The sequence below is a fragment of the Equus przewalskii genome, chromosome 11 (genome assembly GCF_037783145.1).
Source record: "Equus przewalskii isolate Varuska chromosome 11, EquPr2, whole genome shotgun sequence".
In the NCBI taxonomy this organism is placed as follows: domain Eukaryota; kingdom Metazoa; phylum Chordata; class Mammalia; order Perissodactyla; family Equidae; genus Equus; species Equus przewalskii.
Window position 1 is genome coordinate 17591040 of NC_091841.1, and position 19481 is coordinate 17610520.

The following is a 19481-nucleotide window of genomic DNA, read 5'->3' on the forward strand; positions in this document are numbered from 1 at the left end:
GAAAATGGGTTCAACTCTGCTAACTTTCAAGTGTTCAGAATCCAGCTTGGGTTTATGGAAATGTTCTCTGGAATTTAGATGTTCTAAATGCTGCCCAAATGCTATTCACTTGAGACCACTTAGATACTGAAGATAGAGGCTAAAATGAAGTCTCTTAAACATTTACAGCCGTTTTACAATCTGGAAAATTACTCACTGGTGTGCATTTTGCCAAAAGACAAAGCCAACAAATTCACAACCCTATTTTACCTTAAAGTCAGTATTATATATGTATTAGAAAAAAAAGTAGAAAATGGAGATGAGCAAAAGAAAATTTTAATGTTACATCAAACAGGACACCTAAAGATAAAGTGTTAATATTTTGCTTTTGACTTTCATTTTACATTTTTGCCACATAGTTTTGGTAACTTTTAATATTCTGATGAAATTATGCAATAATTTTATTAGATAAACTTCTAATTTAAGAAAGTATTTTGATATGCATTATCATAGGCGCTTGCATTCTTAACGTTGCTTTTTTCTTTTGTATTTTAAAAAAAGTACAACACAGACTTTGATTATAAAATTTTAATTGAAATATTCTCTCTTTTTACAGCTCTCAAGTGGATTTTATATCCTGGAATTGATGCTTGGACCAAATCCTTTCATACTGAAAGTATAACTATAATCCTCACATACTTCAGAGTGCTTATCAGGATTCTACTTTGACTGAATTTAATATAACATCCTGGTGAGCCAGGGCTATCTTCTCATATTTAATTGACTATTTCCTACAAAGTCAAGGGTATTCAGAGACAGTGCTCTGAAGGAGTTTATTATAGAATTGTTTATCTATTTCATGGCAAAAGGCAATCATTCAGCAATCACTGAGTTCATCCTCTTGGGCCTCACAGGTAATCCCAAGCTTCAAGCCATTCTCTTTTGTGTATTTCTACTGATTTACTTAGTTACTGCTTTGGGTAATCTTGGTTTGATTGTGCTAATACAAATCAGTTCTCAGCTTCAGACCCCCATGTACTTTTTCCTCTGTCATCTGGCTTTCATTGATTTTTTTGGTACCTCTGCAATCACTCCAAACACCCTGGTGAATTCTTTACGTGAAATTAAAAGTATGTCATTTTATGCATGTGCCACTCAAGTGTGTTGCTTTATCACATTTTCAGTTTGGGAATTATTAATGCTCTCCATCATGGCCTATGATCGGTATGTGGCCATCTGCAAGCCTTTACTCTATGTAGTTCTCATGCCTAAGAAACTCTGCATTCAAATTGTCACTAGCTGTTACATTTATGGATTTACTGTGGGACTCATACAGGCAGTGGCTACATTCCACATGTCTTTCTGTGACTCTAATGTGGTCAACCAGTTCTGCTGTGATGATGTTCCCTTGATTGCTCTGGCCTGTTCTGATACTCGAGTCAAAGAGTTGATGTTGTTAACTATTGCTGGGTTTAATGTTTTTTGTTCTCTTATTACTGTTCTCATATCCTATGTATTCATTGTCTTTACCATCTTAAGAATCCATTCTGCTGTAGGAAGACAGAAAGCCTTTTCTACCTGTGCTTCTCACCTGTTTTCTATTACTATATATTATGGGACCCTCAGTTTTATGTATTTGCAGCCCAAGTCAAAACACTCACTAGACAAAGACAAATTTGCCTCAGTGTTCTACGCAGTGGTGATTCCCATGCTAAACCCATTGATCTACAGTTTGAGGAATCAGGAGGTAAAAAACGCTTTGAAAAAAATTACTGAAAAGTTGTATTCTAGTAATCGATAATGAATTGTGTTGTTATCAAAGGAGTACTGGATCCTGAGTTAGGAGATTTTAAATCCAGGCATGTACAATGATGCCAGTAAGTGTCAGAAAGTGCCAGTAAGTATAGGAGCCTTTGTCCTCTGGGGCTTAGTTTCCTGATGCTTATTTCCCTGAAAATCCCTTGAAGGCATTCCTTGAAAATTCCTTGAAAATGTTCTGACTTACACATAGTAGGAATTTCAATGTCTGTTTGTTTAATAGTCGAATTATAAAAAAGAGATAAAAATCATTCATTCTCTTTGAATGTGAGATGCTTCCACAATAGAGACAAAGAACAAACCACCTTAAAATCATAATTTTATCTTGTTTCACTATGATATTGAGATTTTTAGGTCATCTTGAAAGACATGAACTATGCAAATAACATTACAAATATAAGTAATATTCTCTTTCATAGTTGAACTGAGGGAAAAAGTAACAAGGTGCTTTGTTAAAAGGTTTTGGATTTAAAGTGCCTGAAAAGTGACCTTACTCTTCACTTTACAATGTCGTTATTGATATGGTTGAACATTTTTTTAAGACATTATTTTTTTAGGGCAGTTTTAGGTTTACAGAAATATTGAGAGGGAGGTACAGAGATTTCTCATATACTGCCTACTGTCTCACACGCCTAGCCTTCCCATTATCAACATCACTCACCAGAGTGGTACATTTGTTACAATGAATGAATTTACATTGGTGCATCATTATCACTCAAAATCCATAATTTACCTTAGGATTCACTCTTGACGTTATACATTCTATGGGTTGTGAAAAATGTATAATGACGTATCCATCATTGTAATATTTTTTTAATTTTTAAAGATTGGCATCTGAGCTAACAACTGTTGCCAATTTTTTCCCCCTTTTCTGCTTTTTTCTCCCTAAATCCCCCTAGTACATAGTTGTAAATCTTAGTTGCGGGTCCTTCTAGTTGTGGCATGTGGGACGCCGCCTCAACATGGCCTGATGAGCAGTGCCATGTCCACGCCCAGGATCCAAACCAGCGAAACCCTAGGCCATAGAAGCACAGCACTCAAACTTAACCACTTGGCCACGGGGCGGCCCCTCATTGTAATATTACACAGAATATTTTCACTGGCCTAAAAATCCTCTATGCTCTGTCTATTCATCTCTTCCTCACCACCTCTACCCCTAGCAATCATTAATCTTTTCATTGCCACAATGGTTTTGCCTTTTCCAGAATGTCATAGAGTTGAAATTATATAGTATGTAGACTTTTTAGATTGCCTTCTTACACTTAGTAATATGCATTTAAGATTTCTTCGTGTCTTTGTTATGGTTTAATAACTCATTTTTTTTTGGCTCTGAATAATATTCCATTGTCTGGATGTACCACAGTTTATTTATCCATTCACCTACTGAAGGACATATTATTGGAAACACAAGCTAGACACATAGAAACATCACAAGGATAAAAGAAAGCACTTTGGCTGACAGCCTCACCAAGTGTCAGTCATGCGACTGAGGTCAATTGGATCACACAACTGTCCTACTGCCCCAGCTGCCACCACCTGGAGAAGGATTATCTAGTTAACCCACAGAAACATGAGAGATAATAAATCATTATTGCTTTGGGCCACTAAGGTTTGGGGTTGTTTTTTGTACATCAGTAGATAGTTGAAACAGTCATGATCACAGAATTAATTCCAAATTAATCTGTGCCAGTCTTCTTCTATTTTGCATGTGGGACACTGCCACAGCATGGCCTGATGAGCGGTGCACATGTCTGTGCCCAGGATCTGAACCTGCGAACTCTGGGCCACCAAAGTGAAGCATGCAAACCCAACCACTATGCCACTTCCAGTTTTGATTTTTATAACACCATCTGTCTAAAATAATAATAAAAACTCTTAAATATAAATCATACAGAAGTCTCTGTATTTTTTTGCATTTTTATGTGTATCTAATCTGAAATGATTATACTAATTGCGATTTTCCTCAGAGACTTGACAGAAATTCAAGTAAGCTTGAAAGACATCTATCAGCATGTACACAGCCACGGGCCTCTGAGATTATGTTCATCAATTGTTTTAGAAAGATATTTTAAGTTTTTTCCTTCTGTCAAAAATTATAAAATCTATTTTTAGAATTTCTTTTTAGAGATAATTTAATTTTTAAAAGTTTGCAATTAATGTGGAATCAAGTAGTTTTGTGTAACTGGTGACAAGAAGTTGAGAAAGGTCCAGTTTAGTTCTTTGTCTTCTTCTAATGTTGGACTTGTTAGCAACTACTGAGAGAGTATGGAAGCATCCAAAGAGTTTAAATAGCTACATACAGACTGGGAAACAAAATACTGGTTTGGGAAAAAGCAGTTCAAGTAAGCGACTACTTGATTTTCAATGTAAGTTTGTAACAACTCACTTTTACCAAGATGGTGTTCTTGATAGTTCAGGACCAGTTGCAAAGAGAATAATATTTCAGAATACCTAGATTTTAGTATATCTGGGAGGAAATAAGGCAGGAAGGTTTTGGATGTTGGAAAGAGAATTTGTAGTAATAAATCACAGAGTCTAAGCTGTCTAGGGTAAGAATAGAATAAAGGAGTAACACAGGTAAAGGGTAATTAGTGGAGTGAAAGGAATAGTGATTTGAATAGGTTAATAAAAAGTTAGAGTGTCTTAATCAAGGTGAAACGGAAAGAGCGGAGAGTTGTAGTCATCAGATAATGTTTTAATTTTGGATACTTAGCATTTGATCAGTTTCCAGATGAAACAAGTTTCAAAATGGAGCCACGGGAATGAAAGCTCAAGTCGAATTGTGGTGGGGTCACTGATATCAAGATCAAGAATATGAGAAGCCATATTATTAAACAGGTGGTCTTCATGGGCACTGATGACAACTTTGTGGAAGAGGAAGAGAATAATCTTAGTATCAGCATCTTCAATGAATCAGAGGGAGGGACCTAGCAATTCATATGACAACGGTGAAAATGAATATAATCTTGAAAGCATAAGGGGAGTTTACATGAACACTAGATGTAACAGTAAATAATGACAATGCTCAAAACATGAATAATGCTTAATCTCACATGCTAGACTTGAAGAATGTAGAGTTTCAAATGGAGCCACACACAGAGAAGTGACCTAGAGAGAAGTTGGTTTTCAAGGAGAAGCCAAGTTTTAGTTCAGGGAAAGGAGAATAAAGTGATTGAAGATGTGGAGGAGTTTGCTAGTATCAGGAAAAGAGCTACACAGGTTCCAATACATCAGAGAAATGCAAGTACTAGAAAGAATAAGAGCCCAGACAGGCCAGGGATTTGAGATCACAAGTTAGCGAGGTGATGCAAGAACACTTGGAAATATTTCAAAGAGAATAACCTCCTACAGTTATCAGCACGATGGGATTACACAGAGATTTCTGCAGTGGAAACCTCAATCTAAATACTATTAATACTATTAAGAGCTAAAATTGTTTTATTTAACACAATATATAAGATAAGGACTATTCTAAACCTTTGACAAAGACAAAGTCTTAGATTGTCTTTCCAAAATTGCCCTCATCTCTGGTTAATGGAGAAGTTCTTGCTTCTCTGAAAAGTGATCATTTCTATAAACTATCAATCAATGTTAGGGAATCAAGGACTAGTTTAATGAGTTATTCTGCTTCATCTCACACTAATCCTGAAACATAAAGAGGGCTGAAGCTCTCACCGTCCATTTCCATATCTGAAAATGAAGATGATAGCCATATTGCCAATCTATATGGTTGGTATAAAGACGTTCTGAGATGAAATAGTGAAAAAAGAAAATCAAGTTTATCTCTCTTCTGTTCACGTAAAGATCATGAAAACCTGCTTCTTTTTTCTACAAATTCATCCTTGAATTTTTTTCTTCTCCTGCTTTGTATTTAGATGTTTGAAAGTTCACAATAAATATGTTTTCTGAATCACTTATGTATTTTTAATCATATTATGCCTCTTTCAAAAAAACCAAGACTATCTATATTCCTAAATATTCGTTTTCTCTCTTTAATTTACAAACACCACATGACAACTGAAGGAAAATTAGAAATCGTAACTAACATAAAATAAAATAAAAATTATCCTGAATACTTGGTATAGAGATAATCAGTATTCAAAAGTTTGTTTATTACCTCTCATATTACTTCTTGTGGAATCATTTTTTTTTAGTAATTTGTCACTTCCCGTTAAGTAAAAGTTTTTGAAGGGATTACTATAATTTTTTTTTTTTGAGGACGATTAGCCCTGAGCTAACATCTGCTGCCAATGTTCCTCTTTCTGCTGAGGAAGACTGGCCCTGAGCTAACATACATGCCCATCTTCCTCTACTTTATATGTAAAACACCTGCCACAGCATGGCCTGACAAGGGATGCCACTTCTGCACCCGGGATCTGAACCAGCGAACCCTCGGCTGCAAAGCAAAACATGCAAACTTAAACTCTGCGCCACCGGGCCAGCCCCACTATAATTTTTTAAGGTATTCCAAGAATGTAAAATATTATTTTTATTATCTGTTTTCAAATAACTCTCAATATCTCTTATTGAAATAGTTATGAGATAGACTATTCAATCATGTAAAATTTTAAATAAAATACCATCCTTCTATTTTTTACGTATCTACATAGAGTTTCATGCTTTGGAATTTCTGCGTGGAAAAAATCACTTCACTCTGAAACCAGAAGTAACATGAAGATCCTCCTTTGATTGTGTTCACCATAAGATCATGGTGAGTCAGCCAGCTCCTAACATTTGCTTCATTATTGCCAGTGGAGACCAAAAAACTCAGCAGGTATGGAGGGTTTTAAAAACAAACAAAGAAAAAAAAACTTTTAAATCTATTCCATGGCCAAAGGCAATCCTTCAGCTGTATCTGAGTTTATCCTCTGGGACTCAGAGATAATCTAGAGCTTCAAGCCATTCTCTTTGGTGATCTATTTAGCTAGTGTCCTGGGTAATAATCTTGGTTTGATTGTGCTAATCCAAATCAGTACTCAGCTTCATACACTCATGTATTTTTTTGTCAGTCATTTGGCTTTTATTGATCTTTCTTTTACTTGATCTGTTACCCCAAACACCTTGGTTCATTTCCTGTGTGACATTAAACATGAAACATTTTATGCATGTGCCATTCAGGTGTGCTGCTTCATCATATTTATAGTTTGTGAACTATAGTTGCTTCAGTTACGGCATATGATCGGCATGTTGCCACCTGCAGCCCTTTACTCTATCTCATTCTCATGCCTAGAAAAGTTTATTACCAAATAATTGCTTAGCATATATATTTACAGATTTACTGTGGGTCTTGTCTAGAGTGTGGCAACATTCCACTTGTCTTTTTGTGGTTCCAATGTGGTCAACCACTTCTCTGTGATGATGTTCCCTTGGTGGCTCTGGATTGTTCCGACACTCATATCAAAGAACTGATGTTGTTAATCATTGCTGGGTCCAATACTGTTTGCTCTTTACTTATTGTGATAATTTCTTATGTCTTCATCCTCTTTGCCCTTCTGAGGATCCATTCTGCTGGAGGAAGAGAAAAAGCTTTTCTACCTGTGCTCCTACTTGACTTCCATCACAATATTTTATTGGACAATCGTTTTTATGTATGTACTGCCAAATTCAAGCCATTCTCTAAAAACAGATAAATTTGCTTCAGTGTTTTATGTGGTGGTGATTCCCATTTTTAACCCATCGATCTATAGCTTGAGAAATCAGGAGGGAAAGAATGCACTGAAAAGAATGAAAGAAAAGTTGTGTTTGGCTATAAAATAACTGAAGAGTCATTGGACACGGAGTGATCAGAGGACTTAAGATTGTGCTTTATTTAGAGTTGCAATGCTGATAAGTGATGGAGCCAAATTCCTCACTTCAAGTGCTCACATTCACTCAGAATATGTCTCACCAGCTGTTTCATTCTCAGAGATTTCCACATGAAAGATGTTTTGTAAATTTTGAGGTGTTGAATTGTAAAAGGAGGTAAAAAGAGAGAGATGTGAATCCTGTTTAACCATGATTTTGTCTTCATAATTAAAGAAAGAATTGGGAAATATTGGCTTTATCTTAATTCTGTGTCATATTGAGAAATTTGGGTAGTACTGAAATCAATCAACATCCAGTATCTTCTACTTCAGGCTTGCTGCATAGATAATCTAGAAAACACGTCAAGGTTTGGTAACAAGGATTTTTGTTTTTAACACTCTTGGTAATCTCCCTAACACTTCACTTTCTGCATTTAGTTGATAGGATAGCACCAGCAGAGCTACATTGGCATGGAGCATTTATTGCCATCAATTCTGTGTCCCTTTAGTTCATTGGAGCCACTTCACACAATTATAATTCATTGCCTATTAATGTAGGTTAGGAACATGGACTCTTCATTCACACAGCTTGATGAACAATTTTAGCTTCTCCAAATAACAGCTATTGTCATTGGTAAATTATTTCACATTTCTATATGTTAGTTTGCTCATTTGCAAAAGGCAGTAACAGTTCCTTTCTCTTGGACTGATTGTGAGGATTAAATAAAACCATAATTATAAAAGGCATTGCACAGTTCCTAGGACACAGGAAGCACTTCAGAAATGTTGACTATTATACTTCATTATTAACATTGTTATAGGAGCCATGATCTCTTTTTTTATTTGGTTTCAGGTAATGGGGTAATAGCCTTTTTAGAAATAGTTGGCAGCATGATATGCTTCATTTTAAAATCAGCAAAATGAGAATATAAAAGCTAGGGAGTTATTATTTGGAGATCTTTGAAGTAATTTAATTATTTCCTATTTCTTTTGGGGTGTATTTGTGATCATGTTTTAAGCTAATTCTTTTTAGGGTCTCCATTACTGTTATTAAAAAAATCAGCTTTTTTCTTGAAGAAAGAAGACACTTTTGTTACATTTAATAAAGATTACATTAATACATTATCAATTTATTTTGTTCTAAACTTTTCAAAGTGAAAATAGAACCAACATCTATTTAGTGTTTTTCTTTGTGTCACATGCTGGGTGATGTAATTTACATGGACTGTCTCAGTTAATTTTGTAACCCCTACTAAGACGAGTATTTAAAGAATAAAGAAATTCAAAACAGTTTATGTCGTTCATTAACACACCATGACTGATAACTAGAAAAAACAAGATTTGAGTTCAATTTTGTCCAACAGTAAAGCTAAATGTTTTTCAATGCGTATCTTATATTTCCAGTGATACAAACTGTACAACACTGGGATTTAAAAAAAAAAAAAACCTGAATGGTGATTCACAAAAATGTCTGCCCCAAACTAGATTTAAATTAAATTTTTCATAAGTTGGAAAAGTAATTGGAAAGATATGTGAGCCTGAGTATGGCACAGAAAATGGATTGCCCACGTTGTTCATATACTCTAGAGAAGAAAACAAAGGAAAATTCACTACATATGGGGCAGAGGACGCTCTGCCTTTATCACCCCTTTGCCTATCAGTGGCCCTAACTTCAAATCTTTCTAAGAACCTCCCATTTCCCCCCAAAACCAGATTCATAGCTGTTTCTGTAAAGGCTAATCACATTTCACTTTGACACTTTGATGTCACAGGGTCCCATGTGCTATTACAGTCATATGTCACTTAATGATGGAGATACTTTGTGAGAAATGCATCATTAGATGATTCCATTGTTGTGGGAACAACATAGAGTTTACTTACACAAACCTAGACACTATAGCCTACTACATACACAGCTAGGCTATATGGTACTGATCTTGTGGGACCACCATCATACATGCAGTCTGTCGACCAAAATATCGATGGCATGCATGACTCTTTATAACCGCCTTTGTTTAGAACCTAAGGAAAAGAACTTAATAAACACACACACACACACACACACACACGCACTTTTCGCATCTATAAATGGAAACTTTCTTGAGAAATGATCTCTGGTTGTCCTCAATTTGTGTGATTACTTATATAATAAGATGCCAACATTCTATGCTAATTTATTACTTACAGACCAAATTGAGTGCCAAGAAGAAGCCCTGAGGAAAAAAAAAATAGTGTATAAACATGTAATCTCTAGAGGTTCTTCTTCATAGATTACTTTCTACTATTACTTTGATGAGTCAAAACATGTAGGAAAAATACAATCTCCTCTGAACTTATACATAAATAAAAAATATAATTGATAAAATATGAAGGAAATGCAAGTAAGCATCCAAAAAAGTGTAAAACCAACTTCATCAGAGTACTTACATTCTAGATATATTACTGAAAATCTTATGCTTCTAAAAAAATGAATTTTTAATTAAATTAAAGCATATTTTCAAGTTCTTTCTTTGTTTTGTGAGGAAGATTGTCCCTGAGCTAACATCTGTGCCAATTTTCCTCTATTTTGTACATGGGGACACCACCACATCATTCCTTGGTGAGTGATGTGTAGGTCTGCACCCAGGATCTGAACCCATGAAGCCGGGGGCACTGAAGCAGAACATACATGTGCAGCCACTACACCACTGGGCCCGGCCCTAAGTTCACATATTTTTAAATGATCCCTTTTTGAAAGTAAGATGGGTTAAGGATCACTTGATTAATCTATTTTTTGAATCTTGATTTTCACGTATTAAACTTGAAAATGTGACATTTCCTAGTATTGATAAGAGCATTAAATGAGTTGATAAATGCTAAATACATAGAATTAGTCCAAACAATGGCAAACATTCAATAAATGTTAGCTATCCTTATTCTTATTCTTGTTACTGCAGAATATTTTAGAACTAGGTGGTAGTATTTATTCAACTAAAGGATTTAAGAACAACTTATACAGAAAATGTGACGTCTTCTTTAGAACATTTCAGTCTTCATTCAATAAGCTGAAAAGAGTTGAAGAGTATCTAAATCAAAGAAAATCTAAAACAAAGTCTAAAAGCTTCTAATATCAATATGCAAAGACAACTGCTTGGACTCTTATTCAAAGTAGACAATTAATTGGCTGTGGTTACAGAAGAAAACTTTATTGACAAGAAAACGTCTTCAGGATTGTCTACATCACTGACAATAATGATAATAAAGCTGATATTTATCAATCCTATGTATTAGATGCCAAGAATACGCGACGGCCCTTGCATATATTTCTATCTAAATGCTTATATACCAGTTTGTGAGATGAGATTTTCATTATTTTACAAGTAACTGGGGTTTTGTATGCAATAAAACTAGGAATTGAAAATCCCAAATTTGGGGCCAAATTTTTCTGAAATCAGTCACGTTCTTCACTAATCTTGGACATTGAAGAAGTTGGATTATTTCCTACTTTCTTTTTCTTCATCCTCCCGATTCTGTATCCGGATAAAGACAAAAAAAAGGAAAACATTGTTGAGACCACGGAAGGAAGGGTGAACATACAAATATTCTATTTAGGTATACCTGCAGACAAAATGAAGAATGTTTTGACTGCGGGACTGGTGTTTCAAGAGATGAGCCCAGTCATCTAGAGCAATTGCTGGAGTCCACTTTTAGAGGTTGCATCTGCCCACGAAGAAGTTGGATGACATGTCTATTGATTACACTTGAATTTCTTAGTTCATTTCCCTGAGAAAAGCCAATTTTACCTTATGAAATGATTGCTAATAGTAAAGAATTAAAATTGTGTAAATACATGAAAACTTCAACTCAATTAGTGTCTAAGCCTTCTGTAAATAAATACTTCTGTAAATAAGTTTATGAAGAAGAAAGGTGCAGGGAGATCCCAGATCAGTGTTCCTCAGGTGAGGTATCAAGACTCTATAGGACTGGGGGCCGGCCCGGTGGCACAGTAGTTAAGTGCCCACATTCCACTTCAGTGGCCCGGGGTTCACCGGTCCAGATCCTGCTGCGGACATGGCACCTTTTGGCAAGCCATGCTGTGGTAGGTGTCCCACATATAAACTAGAGGAAGATGGGCATGGGTGTTAGCTCAGGGCCAGTCTTCCTCACCGAAAAGAGGAGGATTGGCAGCAGATGTTAGCTCAGGGCTCATCTTCCTCAACAACAAAAAAAAGACTCCATATGTCTTACTTCTTTACCTGTTAAAAAGGAGACTGTCTATGATTCTTCCATGCATTCTTGTATGTGATGTGAAGATGCATGTGTGCATTTATCCACGTAAACATACTCTCAAAAGATAAAGTGTGGTGAATAGAAACACCATGTTTCCCTCAAAACTACCTTAAAAATTTGAGAATTCGTTCCACTCACAAGGTCCCCAAAGCACCTCATGGCAGCACATCTGAGTTATTTACAAATTAAGTGCAGAAGAGGAAACACTCACATGCATTACAAACCTCAAATTGTATTAAGTATAATGACTGCCACCATCACAATTTCCTTCTAAAATAGGGATGATAAGATAATACTAAATCACTAATTTAATTACTTTTTATGAAGTATCAAAATAATAAAAGCATAACAAATTTCTAATTTTTAAAGTTTATGTCATGATCCTATCAGGGTAATTGAATAAATAGAAGACACAGACAAATGACGTTGTTACAGCCTCTTAACACCAGCCCTAATATCAGTTCCCCCACGTTGAACCCAACATATATGGGGTTAAAACTAAAACCCATCATCCACTTTCCTGCTTCTCTAGCTCCACTCATATGTAAATACCTGCTTCTTTAACCTTGGACTCCTTGAGCTTTACAACTAAATAGGACTTACAAATTGTCAAAAGCCCAGGTGGCCTGGAGTTGGAGGCACACTAAAGTTTGGCTAATCATGTGTCCTTGAAGTTTGCCAGGAAAGCTGCTGTCTCAAGAATATCAAGGAGCGGAGGCTTCCCAGACCTCAACTCCTCCACTCCCTGCACTTGAACTGCCTCAAACAGGAAGGCAAGACAAAGGCAAAGGATGCCCATCTGCCATCCTCCTATCTCACCATCCCCCTGCCTCCCTGTAAGCAGCCTCTGAAGGCCAAATGCAGGCTGGTGAGAAAATGCCAAACTGCACAGCTACATGCGCCCCCTCCCCTACCCAAAACCCCAAATAAAAATCCCTACCCATTCCTGATTGGGGAGGTAGCAATTTTTGAGGCATGAGCCGTTGCTTTGCTCCCAGGGCCTGGCATGGTAAAAAAAACTTTCCTCTTCCACTCAAGACACCGTTCTCCTTATTTGGATGGCATTGGGTTCAGGGACCGAACTTTCAGTTACAACATTATAATTTAAGATTTTTCTATTTGAACAAATGTACAGATGCATTGAACTTATTCATTTAACAACACAATTTCTTAACAAATGTCTTTCAATTTTATTTAAAAATCTGATAATGGCACGTTTAAGTTTATATTATCTATATTACAACCTTCTTTATTCTTAACACCTATAGTATTATGAAAATAAAATTTAAACAGACATGAATTTGCATTTAGAATTTTCATATTACTAATTATGTGACCTTAGACAATTTATAGATAATTGGGGCCCAGAGTAAAATCTCATACGTCTCTTAGGTTTGTTTGATTTTATTAAGTTAGACTACTTATTTAAGTACCTTGCAGGTAGTAGAAACCTAACTAGGCTTTGTCTTCTTACTTAAAGACTGATAAACCTTTGAGAGATGAATGAATTAACCTTTAATTATATATAACAAACATTTACATAACAAGCACACAGCACTTATTATCACAGTATATTGTTCTAAACATTTCATAAATATTAACCTGTTCAGTCTTCAAAACAAACGGATAATTTGGGTCCTATTATTCTCCAAAATTGACAAGAGAGTCACATAGAGTTCAGATCAAGGAGATAGAATTCAAATTCAGGCAGTTCCAGGGTCCTAAGTTCTAACAAAAACATGCAGTTGCCATTGTTTGAGATACACATATGTGTGTGTGAGAGTGTATTTGAACATAGTTTCAGTGGTCTGTAAAGGCTGTAATGGCCTGAATGGGACTTTGTGTCATACAGACTTTCCAGGTTTGGCTTAGGTCCTTGTAGAAAGTGTCAAGCTCTTTGAAGTAACAGTCACATTTTCAGTCAATTAGGGAAGAATTACAAGAAATTTCAGCAACAGAAAGCTTGATTGCTTTCCCTTCTGGTATTTAATAAAGCATTTATTACTATTATTTTCTTAATTTTAATATCTTTGAGGTTTCACAACCTTTATCCATAGCTTTCTTAAAGGCATCTTTCACCTCTTTGTTTCTTAGACTATAGATTAAGGGGTTCAACATGGGGATCACCACTGTATAAAATACAGATGCCATCTTGTCTGTATCCAGGGAGTGGTTTGATTTGGGCTGTAGGTACATAAAGATGAGTGTCCCATAGAAAATAGTGACTGCCACCATATGGGAGCCACAGGTAGAGATGGCCTTGTGTCGCCCCTGGGTGGAATGAATCCTTAGGATGGCGGCGATGATAAAGATGTAGGAGGTGAGGACAATGGAAGAGGAACAGATCATATCAAAACCAGCAAAGGCAAAGATCAGAATTTCCTTCATGTGTGTGTCTGAGCAGGACAAAGCCAAGAGAGGGAGGTCATCACAATAGAAATGGTTAATTACATTGGGGCCACAGTAAGCTAGACGGAAGGCGATAATGGTATGGAATAGGGCAACCAGAAAGCTGTATATATATGGAACTGCCACTAGCTGAATGCAGACTCGTTTTGACATCAATGTTGAATAATGCAGGGGACTACAGATGGCTACATAGCGATCATAGGCCATGGAAGCTAAAAGAAAACACTCGGTGATCATGAAGGTGAGAAAACAGCCCAGTTGTGTTGCACAAGCATGGAAAGGAATAGTGTCATGTTCCACAACAAAGTTCACCATCATTTTTGGCGTGATAGCAGAGGAGTAACAAAGGTCAACAAAGGCCAAGTGACTGAGGAAATAGTACATAGGTGTGTGGAGTCGAGCATCAATCCTGATTAAGGTAATCAGTCCAAGGTTGCCCAGCACTGTGACCACATAGAGCACTAAAAACACCACAAAGCATGGGGCCTGAAGCTCTGGCCGGTCTGTAATTCCCTTGAGAATGAATTCAGTGATATTAATGAGTTAAGTGATATTAACTTCAGCCATTTATTCTGATAGATTTTGTGGATTTTGCTGCAATTGAAAAATAAAAATGACACTTCTCATGGCCTCTGCCAGTGTTGGGGGAAATTATCACTGATATTTTATTACCTTGAATCATGCCATCATGTGGGCAAAAAGGGCACCTTACCTCTCTGATGACATGCCATTCTTGCCCCAGAGAAAGACGTAATTTACTCTCAAAATAGTTTTTTTACAGTTATGTAGCTTTGTACTTTTAGAAAATATGAGAGGATTATGATTAAAAGTTAAATAGTATCTGAAAGAAACCACTTGAGACAAACAACACTAATATTTTAGTGTTTTTCCTGCCTCTATCATTTCTATGCATATATAAATATGGTAGCACAAAAACATCTAATTCATAAATAAAACTAAATTTATTCTTCCATCTTTTCAATTGTGTGCATGTTCCCACAAACTTAAAAAAAATACTAAAATAATCTATTATGACTGACTGACTTTCCTATATTCCTTCTCCCACTTATAAAGAATAAACACTTGATGCTATAGAAGCCAAAAGAAAATTAATGAAAAAGAAGATAAAATGTAAAATTTTATTTGCATACAAATTAAACAGAATTATGATTTTTCCAATTCAACATTCACCACATTTTGAAGTTTATTGCCCAAGGAGTTAACATGAAGTAATCTACCAGATAACTTACTACTCTAAACTATGTGTAGATAAACATCTTTCCCCGTAAATATGTGTCAATATATTTCAAAGGCTTAAAATATCCAAAGCGTTTACTCTAGTATTCACGTTTTAGCAATGCATCCTAAGGAGGTATTCAGTCGTAGGTAAAGTTTTATGGAAACATATATGCACAGGTAGGTAGAGTTCTTGATGTGTTTCAGAATAATTGTAATTATTTGTATACCTGCCAAAGAGGCAGAACTTATGTCTGTAAAAGACTCATTAAACCCAATATTATCCCATTTAAACTTTATTTTTTTCTCCTGGCTTTATTTTCCCCAAAGTGGAATCATAAAATGTTAAGAAAGAAAGGAGTGTTGAGAGATCATCATATGTAAATTCTTCATATTTCAAATTGTATTTATTACTATCATTAATATTTATCTGTGGCAATTGAGTGCTGTTCTTATCAGATACTCTACTTAGTGCAATACGTGGATTCACTTATGATAGTCTGTTCCTAATGGTATGAAGAAGGTTCTATCCCATTATTCCTGATTAACAATTGAAAAATCTCAGGGTTTTGGCTGTGGTCACAGAGAATAGATGGTATAGTATGAGTGTGACAGTACAGCACATATTCGTTTTCATCAAGCTATGCTGTCCAAAGTCTAGTGGCCTGCTTGTTCAGCGTCAGTCACTAAGATAGAAAAATAAGGTTGGCTAATGCATCCATTTTGCTATAGTATCAAGCAAAAGTTTTATAGCTTAGAGATGACAAACATAAAAGCTGTAGTTTACCGAAGATTGCTAAGCTTTACATAAACTTTGCCAAGAAAATTGCAGGAGCCTGAGCTTTTAAAAAGTTATTATGCAATGCTTTCCTGCCTGGTGAACAACTGTTTCATTCAAGAATATTTAGAATTAAGGGTTATCTTACTTGCATATGGGACTTGAACATACTCAATTTTTTCTCACAAAGTCTTTTATATCAATTCCAGCTGTGAAGACATATGAAAATATAATGGAGAACAACAGCAAGGCTACTATACAAAGTAAAAGTAAAGCAGACCACCTTCACTGAAAAATGGTGTCAGATGGAAAGGTTTATTTATGATTTATCATAATATTTTACTTAAAATAACAAAGACCATCTATGCATTACAGGTTCTTTTGCTATCTCTTTTATATAACTTCAGGATTTATGGTGGCTCCAAAGTACATGTCAAACCACCTCAGAGGGAACCATATGAGAAGATAAATGCCTCAATGAGAGCATTAACTATGGAGGATATTTACCATCAAGTGGAATATACAGGCACCAAATTAATGATAGAAAAGCAAAGTTTACTGTGGAGTTGCTTATTGAGGTAGAGTTTGGATTTCAAAATTCAAAAAACTTAAAAATCATGTGAAAACAAAATTGCCTATGAATGTCTGTTAAACTACTCATAAAACACATCACTTATGGCTTTGCATCTACCTTATAACTCTCTACATTATTTTATGAATTCTTCTAGTTTTTTAAAAGTAGTTTTTCTTCATAACTTCCAATTAGTTTCTGTAGGTTGTTCTGAAGCAATAGCTATTCCACAGTCTAACCATTTACTCAATCATTTCCTCACCTCTTTCAATTGTGAGGGAAAATTCTTGAAATCACTGACACATTTTACCCAAAGATTTCCTTAATAAGCATGATTGTTTCTTGTGAAACTTCATCTTTCCTAACGCAAGTTTTGACTCTAATTTTACTGCACATTGGGATCATCTATGGAGTTTTTAACATCCTAGTGTCCAGGTACCCTCTGCCAAATTAATCAGAAGGTTTGGGTAGCACCCAGGCTTCAGTATTTTTAAAACTCCCCGGGTGGATCCAGTATACAGCCATGTTTGAGAAACGATAATCTAAAGAAGAAATTCACTGATTAGAATGACAAGCAGAGCATAGCCATAGTTTCAAACTTATTTATTTATTTTTTTTAGTTTTGTTTTCTTAACTTATGGTTGAATTAGTTGAGTACATGACTCTACCGTGCTGGTGGAATTCAAACTGGAGTATGCCTATCTGTGTTCATATAAAAAGACCCATCAAGTGTTACAAGGACAAGAATAGTTTTAAAAAATTACTTTTCAGTTTCTCCATTTCCATACTTATTTCTTTCTGGAAATGATTTGCCTTGGAAGGCACCTGTGCTCTTGTATTTTTGCTTTGTTTTGGTCTCCCCTTTTCAAAATCCACCCTTCTCCTACTTTACAAGTAAAAATATTTTTAACTCATCTGGAATCTTACGATTCGTTGCTCCAAGTTGTAAAAATATTCAGAGTTCTAAACAATTTTGGCATTTAGATAATTCCTTTCATCAAGAGACATTCTCATCTCAGTAATAAGACAAATTTCAAATGAAAGTTAAAATTATATTTAAAGATTATTCATCAAAATTAGAAATACATAGGTTATTTTAATCATTTTATACTAAGGAGAATTGTGATTATACCTCAAACAGAAATATTTTAATATTATAGCATATAGAACCTATAGATCTTTATGTTTACAAGAATAAAATTCCAATCAGCGTGAACATATGTGTGTGTGTGTGTGTGTTTGTTTTAGAGAAATAAGGTAAAGAAGGTAAAATAACCAAAGAAATAATTTCAGTAATAAAAGTATATTACTTTTGCACAGAAATACTTTGCACAGAAAAAATGTTCACTCATAGGGAAGAAGAAAATGGTCCTTAAGAAACCTCTCCTCTCCTATCCTCTGCTCTATTAGTCAAGATATTTCCTGATTTACTCACTGCCTAGTGTTATCCAGGTCCTGCTCTGTGCTTTATCAGACTCTACAAGGCTTTTTGAAGCCAAGTATGCTTCACTCCAGGACTACATAAGCTTGGTCTCTCTACCAGAGCTTACCAACCAGACCGCAGAGGCACACTGTGTACCACCAGTGTACTCCAGGTGTGCAGGCATCCTGACTTCTTAAGCCATCAGATGTTCCCTCCAAAAATGTGTATATGTTTCCCAAATACGTATAAATAATATCCATGACATGAAAAAAAGTTTAGGATGAACTGGTTTGAGTCTGATTGCCTTAGAGTCTTGTTTGAGACCAAACTCTTTTCTGAGAAGCAATATTAGAGAAGTGAAATACCAATACATCATGCTTTGATATCCCCCTGGGGATTGGTTCCAGGACCTCGACAGATACCAAAATCTGGGGAGGCTCAAGTCTCTCATATAAAATGGAGTAGTATTTGCACATAACCTATGCACATTCTCCCATATAATTTAAATCATCTCTAGATTACTTATAATACCTAATACAATGTAAATGCTATGTAAATAGTTGTTATACTATATTATTTAGGGAATAATGATTATAAAAAAATTCTGTACATGTTCAGTACACACAGAACTTTTGTAGGTCTTTCAATCCATGGCTTGTTGAATCCAGGGGTGCAGAACCACAGATACAGAGGGCTGACTGTAGACTTCTATTTTATTTCAGGATTCAAAAATTACAGTGAGTATCCAATCTTTATTTAAGAGGGAAATTCTTACCTTATGTTTGTTTCCAAAGACCAAGGATGGACTTTAAAAAAAATCCAGTTATCGACACTTATGTGTGGAGTCATTCTTGGTGACCAATCCTCATAAGAGAATTTTAAACAGAAAATCTCACTTGCCATATAGGAACAACTCACTTTTGTAGGTATAACTGCAGGAAGGAGGGTAATTCTAGGAGATTATCTAGTTAAACCAGTTTGAGGTCATTAAAGGAGTGTGTGACAGAGAGAGAGAGTTGGAGATGAAGTAGAATTTTAAGTACAAATCGGTATCCTTTAGAAGCTGCCAAAAAGCAGAGAGCATGAAAGTGGGAAATACAATCAGGATGTTAACAGTAGTATCACCAAAATCAGACTGATTCCATTTAATGCCACAGTTTACCAAGGAGGGAGATTTCTAAAGGGAAGCCAGATTATGGGTGGAGGATTGGCGAT

General features: G+C 35.6%; 2 protein-coding genes and 1 pseudogene across 2 annotated transcripts; 2 read left to right on the forward strand and 1 right to left on the reverse strand.

Moving 5' to 3' along the window:
• Nucleotides 1–805: 805 nt before the first annotated feature.
• LOC103540743 (olfactory receptor 5AL1-like) lies at nucleotides 806–1780 on the forward strand. The gene has a single exon (XM_008507398.2). It carries the CDS (start codon nucleotides 839–841, stop codon nucleotides 1778–1780), a length of 942 nt encoding a protein of 313 aa, XP_008505620.1. The 5' UTR covers nucleotides 806–838.
• A 60-nt stretch (nucleotides 1781–1840) lies between these two features.
• On the forward strand, nucleotides 1841–7554 carry LOC103540742 (olfactory receptor 5AL1-like; annotated as a pseudogene).
• A 6302-nt stretch (nucleotides 7555–13856) lies between these two features.
• OR8U3 (olfactory receptor family 8 subfamily U member 3) lies at nucleotides 13857–14825 on the reverse strand. Its single transcript, XM_008507397.1, is given in 1 exon segment — nucleotides 13857–14825. A coding segment is annotated over 1 exon segment (969 nt).
• Nucleotides 14826–19481: the final 4656 nt, after the last annotated feature.

Bases quoted from the DNA above. Each gene is read 5' to 3' on its own strand.
- LOC103540743 (XM_008507398.2), top strand. From the start codon at position 839: ATGGCAAAAGGCAATCATTCAGCAATCACTGAGTTCATCCTCTTGGGC.